This window comes from Trachypithecus francoisi, unplaced genomic scaffold, assembly GCF_009764315.1.
Source record: "Trachypithecus francoisi isolate TF-2019V2 unplaced genomic scaffold, Tfra_2.0 Lachesis_group15, whole genome shotgun sequence".
Classification (NCBI taxonomy): domain Eukaryota; kingdom Metazoa; phylum Chordata; class Mammalia; order Primates; family Cercopithecidae; genus Trachypithecus; species Trachypithecus francoisi.
Genome location: NW_022681460.1, coordinates 51,661,558 through 51,675,034, shown reverse-complemented (window position 1 = coordinate 51,675,034; position 13,477 = coordinate 51,661,558). Strand labels below are relative to the sequence as shown.

At 46.3% G+C, this 13,477-nt stretch overlaps 1 protein-coding gene across 17 annotated transcripts in view; it reads left to right on the top strand.

Moving 5' to 3' along the window:
• Positions 1 to 9,260, top strand: part of SCML4 (Scm polycomb group protein like 4) — a 135,734-nt gene extending 126,474 nt beyond the window's left edge. For 16 of the 17 annotated variants that reach the window (XM_033234779.1, XM_033234769.1, XM_033234764.1 and 13 more), the window contains 2 exons: positions 2,318 to 2,463; positions 4,984 to 9,260. In XM_033234779.1, the coding sequence (XP_033090670.1) occupies positions 2,318 to 2,463; positions 4,984 to 5,109 (272 nt within the window). In that variant the 3' untranslated portion in view covers positions 5,110 to 9,260. Of the gene's footprint in view, positions 1 to 2,317; positions 2,475 to 4,983 lie in introns of all 17 variants that reach the window. The other variant, XM_033234768.1, reaches the window with a different exon arrangement.
• The last annotated feature ends 4,217 nt before the right edge of the window (positions 9,261 to 13,477 follow it).

Here is a 13,477-nt window from a genome sequence, read left to right as displayed (position 1 = left end):
GGCGATAGGGACTAGAATCATTATCATCTTATGGGACCACCGTCCTTAGGCGGTACATGACTGTATATGTACTCTGAACCATGGAGGAGTCAATGATTATAGCCCCTGTCATGAAAGGATCACATTTGTATTTTTCACCAAACACTTCACCCAGCACCTGGTACAGAGAAGGTTCTCAGTCAATGTTTGTGGAGTGAGTGGGAGGAATCCTTAGGAAATTAAAATCTAACTAGAGGTTATAGAGAAGTTCATAAATAATTGTACTACAAAGCGGAATGTGAAAGCACATTAAGAGACAGATGAACAAATAAAGATGTAGGAATAAAGGGGTAGGAGGCTGGGTGCTGTGGCTTACACCTGTAATCCCAGCACTTTGGGAGGCCAAGATGGGTGGATCACCTGAGGTCAGGAGTTCCCAGCCAGCCTGACCAACATGGTGAAAGCCCGTCTCCACTAAAATACAGGAATTAGCTGGGCGTGGTGGTGGGCGCCTCTAATCTCAGCTCCTTGGGAGGCTGAGGCAGGAGAATTGCTTGAACCTGGGAGGTGGAGGTTGTAGTGAGCAGAGATCACGCCACTGCACTCCAGCCTGGGCAACAAGAGTGAAACTCTGTCTCAAAAAATAAATAAATAAAATACAATAAAATAAAGGGGTAGGAAGGCGACGTGCAGGCTGCAGGACGTACAGAACATTTCTGTTCATGAAGGCATCAGGTGGAACATGAGTGGGAAGGAGAGAGGGTAAATGCCTTCTAGGTTGAAGCCAAAGCAGCAGCCACAGGCAGAGGAAGGAAGCTGGGGAGACATCCGGTCGGTCACAACAAGTGTACCCAGACAGACAGGTGGTGCACAGGAGATGAGGGCTGTAGGGAAGGGAGGGAGGCTCCTGCCCTTGGTGGAGCACTTGACATAGGTCAGACTCGGGGCAGGGCACTGTCCCATCTCTGTCCTCACACCTGCCCCTAGAAAGCATGGCCATTTCACACATGAGCTACATCCTGGTCCAATCACCAGCAAGCGGCAACTCCAGGATCTGTCCCTACGTCTCTCTGGCACCAAAGCTCTTCTCCCCCTTCATTAAGAAAGAAAAATATTAAGACCAAGAGAGCCCTTGACCTTGAGGTAGAATGAGGACTCAGTGTGTTGGTAAGGGGGACCCATGGGGAGATGGGTCTTAGGGAGAACATGAGGCAGCGGTAGTTGTAGGCAGTAGGAAGAATAGGACATGGCCCAAAAATACCCATTAGGAACACGTGGCAGGGGGTTAGGTGGCAGGCTCTGGGACTGGGATAGCAGGGTTGGAAGAGAGGACACCAGCATCAGAGGCATTCTCCCAAGAGCTTCAGAATAATTAAATGTGGGAAGCACAAAAAGGGGAGGAGGAAGAGGTGGGTTCCCAAAATGGGGGAGATAGGAAGAGGAGCTGGCTGTAGGGAAAGAGGATTAATTAGTTTGGGACATACACACACCAAAATCAACCCCTAAGTATTGCCAGCCATTGAATTCATTGCTGTCTTCCTCCTTCACTGCCCTGAGCCTTTTCACCTGCTGCATGGGAAATACCCTATGCAACCATTTCCCAGGGACCAGCTATGGACCAGGCACAGGTTAGGCCCTTTGTGGTCAGGGAGTTCACAGTGTAGTGGGGGAGACCCAGGCAAATGCTCTGACAGCCCCAGAGGGCCATGCAAAGACTCAGTGTGTACCTGAGGCAGTGAGTGAGGGGACATCCTCTTTCTGCATGTGTGACCAGGGATGGCTCTGAGGATGCTGCTGCAGACTTGCTTTCTGCAGAGACTGTGAATGAGAACCAAAAGCTACCTCAATTCTGTCATGCCTCTATCATCTCAGTGTGAAGGCCAAGGAGGCAGAAAGGACCCAAGTCACTGGCCTCACTGATGTGATGAGGCTCATTTGCACACTCATCTTAGCACACTTGCCCTGGTCACCAGGTACCCAGGCTCAGGAGGCCCTGGGCCCGCTGAGAGAGAACTGAGCGGGAGAGTCTTGAAAACTCCAACTCGGGTGGGAATTCCAGCCTAATGAAGGGAATCCACTGTCTTGCGCTTCTTCTTCTGGGAGAGCAGAGAGCTTTGGCATAGATGGGGAGGGTAATGTACCTAGGAGTGGCCTTCCGTGCTCTGGGCTACTGATAGAGCTGCCACTCACAGTCTTTCCCTGTGACAGGAGGTCACTTGGGTCAGCTCCTTGGACTCATGGGCACTAAGGACCCCCCTTCCAGGCTAGGTGGGGGCAGGCAGCACCAGGTTAGCCCTGTCCCACTGGCTCACGGTCTCCCTCTCTGTACCCCATCCAGCCTCAAGCCCTTCTCAGGATGCGCAGGATGCCAGGCGGCCACGGAGCAGGAACCCCTCCGCCTGGACTGTGGAGGATGTGGTGTGGTTTGTGAAGGACGCTGACCCACAGGCTCTGGGGCCTCACGTGGAGCTCTTCAGAAAGCACGTATGCGAGTGGTGGGTTTGACCTTGGGGGGATGGGGGAAGCAGGCATGGAAGGAGAGTGAGGTCCAGGCAGCTGCGGGATGCTGCCAGGGGAGGTGGCGGGGGGGCTCTAAACTAAGCCCTAGGGGCACCCTCAAGGGAGCCAGAGATGAGAGGGACAGGTACAACCACAGGCTCCTCAGAGCAGAACGACCACTTAATTTGTTTTTAAAGGAATATTTGCCCCATCTGTTCTCTCGTGTTGGCCTTCATCAGGAGTGCCTGCTTCCTGCCCATCCAGCCGTCTGTGCATACAACAAATATTGACAGCACACCTACGACATCCCAGGCAAGCCACAGTAGTGCCTGTTCCTAAACCACTTCAAGGATTAATTAGAAAATGCACAAAAGGTGTTCAGCACGGTTCCTGGCTCAGACAGCCTTCACTGAGCAGAGAGCATTATGATGATTTTGAGATATGCTAAAATATAGGGAGATGGTGATTTTTTTTTTAAAGATAAGAATCAGTAATTTACCTGCTAGGCTTACTATACTCATTTTGTTTTTGTTTGAGACAGAGTCTCACTCTGTCACTCAGGCCGGAATGCAGTGGTGCAATCTCAATCTTGGCTCACTGCAGCCTCTGCCTCCCCAGTTCAAGCAATTCTTGTGCCTCAGTCTCCCGAGCAGCTGGGATTACAGGCGCCCGCCACCATGCCTGGCTAATTTTTGTATTTTTAGTCGAGACAGGGTTTCACCATATTGGCCAGGCTGGTCTCATCCCAAAGTGCTGGGATGACAGGCGTGAGCTGCCATGCCTGGCACTGTGCTCATTCTGTATCGTGCTGTAACAGATTACCACCAACATAGTGGCCTCACACAATCCACATTCTCTGTCTAACCGCTCTGGGGTTCAGGAGCCTGGCATGGGTCTCACTGGTCTCAGCCAGCAAGGCTGCCTTTCCTTCTGGAGGTTCTAGGAGAATCCGCTTGGTTGTCTTTTCCGGCTTCTAGATCCACCATCAGTCCTTGGCTCCTGTCCCTCTGCCATCATCTTTAAAGCCTGTAACATCAAGCTGAGGCCTGTTTGACTGCTTGGGCTGCCATCCCTGGTTGTCACTGCTGATGTCCTCTTCCATGTTTAAGGAGTTTTGTGATTACACAGCCGCCCCCTCCCCACCCACCTGGCCCCATAATCTGGGATAATCTCCCTATTTTAAAGTCAGCTGATTAGCAAGCTTAATCCCACCTGCAAACTTAATTCCCCTTTGCCATCTAACTTGACATTCACAGGTTTGGGGACTAGAATCCAGACATCGTGCATGGAGGGGAAGGAGCGTTATTCCGCCTTCCACAGTGACCATTATTTTTGTTTCCTGTTTCTCACTTTATTTGGTGATTCTGTCACAGAAATCATGCTCTCCAATCTGAGGAGGATTCTCATCTAACTCAGCACTCGTCTTTTATTAGGCACATGTTGGCCTCACCTAACAATGGGGCTTTGAGACCAGGAACCACAGAGTGGGTTATGCTTGGACAGATTTGGGCGGGGGGAGTCTGGCTGTCTTCTGGGGTGGGAGGAGACGGTGGGAGTCCAGGAGGTGAGGGAAATAAAAGACAGTAGGAAATGAGGCTCCTGGGAGCGACCCACAGGTAAGCCTTGCCCACTGCCATGTTGCCAAAGACATGGAGAATGAGTGACACAGAGTGGGTGCTCCATCCATACTGGTTGGCGGGGCAGATGAATGAGAGGGCTGGTGACCCTGGCACCGTTACATGAGTCCTGTAACTATGTCTCCTCTCCCCGCCTGAGCACCTCAGATTTCTACCCTTTGTCTCCAGTGACCTGAAAATAGCACTAAAGGTGACCATGGAAGCCCAGCCTTGCTAGGTTCATGAACTCAGCATGCATTCTGGAGGGTGACCATTTTCAATGACCAATGACAACCGCAAAGGACTGGATCATCCCCTTAGTAGTTCTTTGTGCTGAACCATGAGATGAAGCAGGTGCATTCTTTAGTGTAGTCCATCTAGTGGAACAGACAGGGCTAAACACATCTGAAATCCTCCGTTGGGTGGAATGAGTAGTTTTGTCATCAGCTAAAGGTAGGTGGGCCTACCAAGAAAAGAAATGAGAAATGAGGGCAATAAGTGGAGGTTTGGAATGGAAAGACCCTCTAGTTTCAGTGTCTAATGGATGACACTTCTTGCCCCTTTAGCCAAGGTTGGATGAGGAGATAAACTTCCTAAGTGGGATATGGGGACACACATGGGGTTGTGTTTGATTCCTTCTATGAGGGGAAGGCAGGAATATGAAACATCCTGTGTGTCAGATGACTACAGGGAGATGATGGGGAGAGGAGAACACAGTATTTGTTTGCTTTAATATTTTAAAAGATCTTGCCCCAGGACCAAGAGAATATGCTGCCTAAATCAATCCATATGCCCTGAGCACATCCCCTGGCCATACCTTAACCTTAGCCACTGTTTGATGACTCTGACCATCTTCTGGGTTTTCTTTCTTCTGATCCTATCCCACCAGGAGATTGATGGCAATGCTCTGCTGTTGCTGAAGAGTGACATGGTCATGAAGTACCTGGGCCTGAAGCTGGGACCTGCACTAAAACTCTGCTACCACATTGACAAACTGAAGCAAGCCAAGTTCTGACTTTTTAAAAAAGACAGAAGCGAAACCCAAAACAACAGATCTCAAGATTATCTTCTGCCTTACCAACATCCCACCAACATCACAAAATAGACTCTCCTCTTAAAATTAACAGCCACAAAGACGTGGTCTTTTTATAAAACTTGTGAATCTTTGCCTTTTAAAGAATTTAACGTGGACCTTTTTGAAAGGCTCCTCTGTGTTAATAATTTGCCAAAAAATTACAAAAGCCTCTGATTTTTAACCTCCCTGTTATGCTGATTTCTCTTAAAGTGGGTGCTATTTGCATAATGAGAGAGTGGGGAACTGAATGCTTATGTCCAAGGAAAGTTCTGGAGGGTTCAAAGGATGAAAGAAGGACCTTTGTCCCTGCAGTCTCCGCAGGGACACCCACCTCAGCACCATCTGCCTCTAACTCTGACCTGGGGACCTATCCGTGTGAGCCTTGTTTGCCTCAGCTCTGGAAGCTGACTTCTGAAGATGACTGCCTCACCTTGCACTATCTGGAAAACTTGAATTATTTTGCTCCATGAAAGAAAAGGAAAACAAACAAACAAACAAACTTTTCTGTTCCTAGAAAATCTGAAGTACTGTGTTGCTCCGCTAGAGGGCAGACTGCTAATGAAATTTCAGGACCCTCACTGACTGCAGTAGCAAGATTATTCAGTACTGCGTGGATGGGTTACGGTGTCTGTGAACAAGATCTAGCCCACACAGAAACAGGGGATTTATTCCACAATTAGCACCACAGATTGTGACTTGGGAAGAAACCATCAGCTAGAGAGGTCTAGTTCGTATCCAATCATTATTGACTGACTGACTGATACTCAACTAGCAAAGGCAAGAATTTGGAAGCACGCTCTACCCAGATGGGACTTTGGAGTTCCTTCTCTTCCAGAGTCCTCACTGAGGTGTTGAAGTGTTGGCATGCCGAAGAATCTTAGTGACATTTAGCCATGGGTGTTTCTTTAAAAAAGGAAAAGAAAATGTCTCAACGAAGCTTTGAAATGGGAGAGTGTTGATTTCTAGTTACATTGCTGGGTTATGTAGTTGTATCTGTGGCTAATTTTTCTAGTCCTCAGCAAATACACAGACATGCTATTATGGGGTTTAATTCAATTTACAGATAGGTTTTCCTTCCTCACCGTGGAGTAATAGAAAAAATTGATTTTCTGCCCCTTTGCAGCTGTGTCCGGAGAAGGACAATGAATCCACAATTTATTAGGCAGAGGGACAACTTCTCCACCATTCATTTTATCCTTCCCTTTTCTCTGTTTCCCTCCCTGTCTCTTCTTCTTCACACTGAGCAGAAAACATATCTTCAAAATGAATTCGCCTTTGCCATGTGCATAATCTCTTCCTTAAAAGGACATCAACAGTGTTAGAGATGAGGAGATGAACATTAGATTTTGGAATTTCTGGGAGGGAGAGGGTTAGGGATGACTCAGGGCCTCCCTTGGCCCAATGGTGAATCAGAAAAGGCACCCCTTTCTCTGGGATACAACCTGAGCAGGGGTCTCAGCTGGCAAGTGGAGCAGGGTGGGAGCTCAACCTCCTCACCCCTTGATCAGCTGCTGTTGTGCAGAACATGAATTGCATAATCTTGAGGGCAGCCCTGGGTAGATCTGCATAGTGACCCTCTATATAGTTAGAATCCAGATGAAGGCCATAAGAAATAGTCCATGTCATGCCGTTAGACCCGCTTTGATGTGCTGTATTTGAGAAAGCACATCGTAGCCTCCTTTTCAGACACACAAATGGTGGCTGGACTGAGAGCATAGCAGAGAAGGGGAGGAGGAGGATGTACTAAACTTGCTCACTGAATTGAGCTAGAGTGTGGAAGAGCTTGATGTCTGATGGTTTTGTTACAGGAAGGGGCTCCCGATCCAGACCTCAAGAAAGGGCGCTTGGATCTCGTGCAAGAAAGAATTCAGGGCGTGTCCACAGAGTAAAGTGAAAGCAAGTTTATTAAGAAAGTAAAGGAATGAAAGAACGACTACCCCATAGTCAGAGCAGCTCTGAGGGCTGCCGGTTACCCATTTTTATGATTATTTCTTGATAATATGCTAAACAAGGGGAGATTATTCATGCCTCCTCCTTTTAGATCATATAGGGTAACTTCCTGACATTGCCATGGCATTTGTAAACTGTCGCGGCACTGGCGGTGGTATAGCAGTGAGGACAACCAGAGGTCACTCTCGTTGCCATCTTGGTTTTGGTGGGTTTTAGTCAACTTCTTTACTGCAGCCTGTTTTCTCAGAAGGTCTTTATGACCTGTATCTTTTGTGCTGACCTCCTGTCTAATCCTGTGACTCAGAATGCCTTAGCCATCTGGGAATGCAGCCCAGTAGGTTTCAGCCTCATTTTGCCAGCTTCTATTCAAGATGGAGTTGCTCTGGTTCAAACGCCTCTGACAGGTTCAGCACCTGAGAAAAGTACCTTGAATCAGGCCTTGGGGCAGAGTCTTCAAGATTTTAAGGTGATAGGGCCTGTCTCTCAAGAGTTTATTAATGGTAAGTGCTCACTGCTGGTCTGGAGTTAGATACATTTCCCTCAAAACAGCCATGGATAGGTTATGTATTTAGAACTGCCAGTGCGAAAACAATGAGATCCAGAAAAATCCCACAACAATCCAAGTTTTTCACTCATCTTTTTTTTCTCAATCTTCCGATACTTGTGGTACCTCTTCCATGAACAGATACCTCATGTAGTGACTTCCAGTATTAAGTTTTCAAAACTTCCTACCCACCCTCATCAGTGCCTCCCTCACAACAGAGTCACAAACATTGGTGCTTTCAAATAAAAATCAGCCCCAAACAATGTCACAGAGATCCCTCGAGTAGTTTTCAGGGGAGAGATAGGTTCTCATTTCAAGTCTCGGAGAAAACTGGATCCATGTTCACGTGGAACTGCTCTCACGGAGGTGCTGTCTCATTTCGCATTAAACTTTAAGCAGGACAGATTGCTGAAGCCATGATATTTAAGGTTTGACTTTTTAAAAATCTCATTACTCTTAAAATAAATGCTGCCACATCAGAGAATAACCTGGGGAGGAAAATCTTCCTTGACTGCTTCTGCACTGAAATGCAATTAGCCAACTAAATTATTGTAGCAATACTGCAATTATAATTAATTTTCACCCCTCTCAAAAATCTTGTCAAACCAGGAGGCTAAATAGCTTCACAAATGTAAAACACACCAGGCCATTTCCTCTAAACAGACCTTAAAGGGTTAGGCCACGTGGGTCACCCTTGTCCAAATGAGAGCCGACTTGAGGGCCTCTCACTTGTATAGATATGGTACTTGTTATTCCATTGCAGTAGCTTTGCTTCAGGTTGTAGTGAATAATGATATCGTTTTGCATAATTCCAAATTAGAGTGTGTATGTGTGTGTGCCTGTGTTCATGCTCCAAACATTTCCAATTACACTTGTCTGTTAAACACTGAAAAAAAAAAAAAATCAAGAGACAATTCTATTGCCTAAGGCCTTTTAAATATTTCATGAATCACATTATTCCCTGTGCGAAGACTTTAGGTGAAAGCCGTGGGTCTTGTCTGTGTGTGTGTGTGTTTCCTGACACTGTAGTTGGAAGAGCCTTAGAAAGTGAGTGCTTGGGAGTGTATGAGCCATTGCCTTTGCTTGGTTTGCAATATGGAGGCAGAACCCACTGTGGTCTGGTTGCTACTACTAAGTGTCCCCTCTTATTCTACTAGGGTGTGCCCTTGAGGAAGCCGGGTGACCAGGGCTGTACTGGGACTCTGGGCCTGCCCCCTCAGGAGGATGATTGTATGTGCCAAGCCTGGGCTCCAGGTGACTCTGGGGAGACGCCTTGCTGGGGAGCCCACAGCAGGGGAACAATTGTCTTGTGGGCATTTAGCACCTACCAGAGAGTACACGGAGCTCCCACCATTTCCCTGCAGCAGGGCTGCTACCAACTATATTAAATACATTGGGAAGGAGTATGGGACTAGGGCTGGTTTACTGGAGAAGGAAACCAGTGAGAGAGGGAGGCCTACACCATAAGTTTCTTAGGAAAACAATGAATGCAGCGATTCTAACAGCCCCAACCCTTCATCCTGCAATAACCTATTTTTGTATCTATGTGCTGTACAGAATATTTCTTATTTTTTTAATTAAAATTCTTTTAAAATAATTTTTGAGATGGTTTTAGGAGAATTTTGTCAAATCTCTGAAGATAATTGGAGATGCCCATAGGTGACCAGGGACTGAAATGTAGTCATTGTCAGAAGTTCTCGAAAGATGGAAATAGTCTGCTCTTGTTCTAAAGAAACAGCCAGGTTTTCATATGTGTAAGCGGTCAGCAGGCACTGTCTGACCTCTGTGCTGAAGGGGTCACTTCTCAGCTCTTCTCCACTGGGGACAGAGGGGAAGGGGATTGGACTCACTTTTTTTTAAAACCTCAGATAACAAGACATGGAATTGCGAAAGAGTAGGTGATTTTTTTAAAAACTGCAATCTTTTTTTAAGGAGAGGGGTGCAAACCTGTCCATGGGTCTGTTTTTTTTTTTTTTTTTTTTTGGTCATAAACATTCTAAGAACTGAGCACCTGCCAGGCTCTCCTGTTGCCTTGCCATGTGCCCCATCCCTCCCCTGTGGCATGAGAGGGCCACACTGAGAACCCTGGGGATGGTCCAGCAGATGGTCAGACATGCAGGGGAACAAACCTTCTTGTTTCCATTCTGTGATGTCAAACCCAGCAGCATCACTCCCCTCCACCTGCAGGCAGCTCCTGTGTGTCCCGCTCTGCTCCTGCATGAAGAGCGCTGGGCACCTCTGCTTCTGGGGTGTTATCCACTCCAACGGTTATCCTAATCCAAGATGATCCCTGCACAGACAATTGGAAGCTGGATTTTTGGAAATCTAGTATTTGCTTGAAAGAGAATCGCTGTTATTTACTGCCACCAGATAAGGATAATGAAAACAAGTCTGCTAACAATAGACTTGGTGTAATTGTTCTAATGCTAATAAGCAACTGCTGGGACACTTCCCATGGTAAATTCCTTTGTGGTTTTGGTGGTGTTATCACACATGGGCCTCACCAAGATGCCGGCCTGGAGAGAACACTCGCTGTGACTCTCTGAGGCTTCAGGAAATGCCCCCGACTTAGAAGCAGTTCTGGGCAAAAGCACACTTTCAGAGGAGGATTTGCTTTTCTTCACTGTGCTTTCACAAGAGAGGCCCCAGATCTGCGCTCTTAAAATCCTACATAAGGAGCCCGGAGGTTCTCCCCATGCTTAACATTGGGCTCTATTTCCTGCAGAGGAAAAGATGGCAGGTAGAGCCACGGGTGATTAAACAGTGATGCCAGACAGTGTGGGGCCAGCAGCAACTTTCCATTTGAAGGGTCTACATATACCACACAGACCACTTATACCTCAGCTGTCTTCCCACCCTACCCTGCTCTGGGGCTTGACCACATGGTCTGAGCCTTAGAGTCAGTTCCATGCACTAGGCGCTTGCACAGGCCAACATCAACCTCTTCTGTTGGCTCCAACTTTGGAATACACCCGAAGCCTTGCTTCTCCAAACAGCTCATTACGAAATAATGGCGCCTAACTAGATGTCGCTTTACAGCAATGATGTATGACTGAAGGCCACCTCTACCATAAATGTAGCATCCTCAACTACATTCTTTTTAAAGTGTTGTTGGAAACCCATCATCATCCCTTGAGGGTGGATTTTCTTTTTTCTTTTTGGAGAAAGCCAAAGCCACTGGGCTCATGCCTGGTACATGACATGGGTAATCAGTTTCAGGTTTCAAATCATGTGTTTTCACACACATGCGTTTGTCTTTTCCTTGTGTGTTTTCTTACTTGGTACAAACAGTTTGAACAATAACAGCCACAATTCACTGGTTAACTTAAATATATTAGGCAGGTGTTAAAATAAGGAGCAGCAATGTATGGACTACTTTGAAGGACAACAGTATTTGGATGTATAACATTCAACATATTCATTTTAAAGTAATGTTACTGCTATATCCTTAGGCATGGTAAGCTGAGGATATTGTGAGTGTTTGCGAACATACAGAGACCACCCTCACACGTAGAATCCTAGAATCCTACAGTTGGGAAAAAGAGGTCTTGCGGGACACCTGGACAGCTCCCCTCCAGTGTAGAACCTTCTGCTCCGTGGGTTCCACATTGCTCTTTGGGGGGCAGAGCATGGCACAGTGTACAAGAAACAAGCTCTCCAAGTCATCTCCCCCCGTACCTCCAGCTCCTCATCTGGAAAAGGAGGGGAGTCATCCAGATGACCTTTAAAAGCATTTCCAGCTCAGTTACTTTGGCCAAGGCCAGTGGGGCTGTGCTGCCATAGTAGTTATAGGCTCTTGACTCCTCTCTCTTCTTTTTCATGTCTGCTGGTTTCTGCCTCTCCTCCTTTGCAACCTCATCTAGATATTTTTTGATCCTCTTCTCTCATGGGCCCATAACTTCTCAAGGCCATGTAAGCACAACTTGGCCATTCTTTCCCACTCGTTTTTACTTTTCATTCTATTATTTCTTCCTGACTCCATGTTTTTTTGTTGGTTTGTTTTCTTTTTTGTCTTTCGCCATTCCACTAGCTCAAATGCCTTTGGGGATAGAGATGGGGTAGAGAAAGAAATAAGAGTAAGCTAACTCTGTTCTCCCTAGCCCAGCAGTTCTGACCTCTGTCCAGTTGTCACCCACCCACAGCATTTCTTGACTCTGTCCCGCTTCCTGCCCAATCTCCACTTGTTCTATTTCTCAAGGTCTAACCCTCTCAGCTCGATGCCTGAGGTTGGGAAGGACAGTCTCCGCCCTTCTGAATGTTTCATTCGGTGACTCACCCTGATGTCCCACTGAGGCGCCTCTTGAATCTTCATGAAGCACAATGCCCTTCTCACTAGCTGTCCCTCTTCATTCAGCCCTGAAGGTTAAGTGACCTGGTGCCAATTCGATGTACCTCTTGAGAGCCACAAGCTGCTTCTCCCGCCATCCTGCAACCTGCACGGAGTCACTCTGACATCCAGCAGCAATTCAGATAATGCCAAAGTTCTTTATAGAACACAGAGCATTGTCCAGACCCAGTTAGCAATGACTGTACAGCCTCATGGCCAAAGCCAGGCCAGAGCCTCGTGTGTAAGTGAGGAGGGTCCAACCAGCATGAAAAACGAAGGACGGTGATGACATCAGAAGCATTTCTGGGGTGTGGTATTGTTTTTGGACGTTTACGAGACTACTGAGACATATGCAATATTAAGTGGCTTGTGTCTGAGTAGGGAAAGATGATGACATATTTCCCAAAAGAAAATGTGGTTTAGAGGAAGGAGAAAGGCAGCATAGCTCTGGGGAAAAAAGTTTCCATTCCTGGCCTTTCTCCAGCACAATTGCGTACCTCGAGGTCTTTCTAGAAGTCAAACGTGTTTCCTCCTCAGGAACTGAAAGTATTTCTGTCCAAGTGTGAGAGAGTTTGAGGGACTTTGATTTATTTTATTATCCATTGTGTTCTAAGCCATATTGTTTAATTTTCTGTCATCTTCTGGCTATATCTTTGATCACTTGGGGATTTAAAAAAAGAGCTCCTCTCATTTTATCCTCAAGAAAATATGAAGTATCATTTGCTTTACAGAGCAAATATTTCCATGTTATAGATATCTGTTGATTAGATTATTTCTCTACTGTATATACTTAGAAGTAATTTCATTCACATAAACATTTCATACTTCACATACATTTGTGGATAAATTTGCTTTTCATTCTATTCACATGCAAGAAAACTAAATAAACTGATTGAATAAAATCATTTTATCATAATTGTCTTGCTGCTATTTTTTTCACTAACAGTGAAAACTTTTTGTTACTGAAGTATGACTGTAACATCATGAAGCTTCTCCCTTCATGGGGCCAAAAGGTGTGTTTTACTAGCTACACTAGGCTGTCATTATACAACAAGACTCCTGCCAACCAATGAGGGCCCATGAGTTAGTGAAATCCGTGTTCCCAAGCTCATGAGGTAGAATGATGATGATTGAAATGTTATGTCTTTTGTTTTGTAAGTTGACGGGTTTATTTTCAGAATCTTTCTTTCAACTCAGCCTTAGTTAATCTCATGTTTCCACCTCTTTATGCTACTTTTCTATCCCATATACCCACTTGGGAGGCTTCCCGATCTCGCCCCATCTGGGAGAGCGGCAGCCACACCTTTTCCCTGGTAAAACGTCTTATTTATTTGCACACTATGAAACAATCAGAAACCAAGGGTGCAAACAGGTCATCTCCTCATCCCGGTAAGATAGAAACAGGGTTGACTACTTCCCTCTTCTCTACCGAGACAGTCTTTCCTCCCTTCTAATCAAGGATTTTTAGAGGGGGTGTGTGCACATGT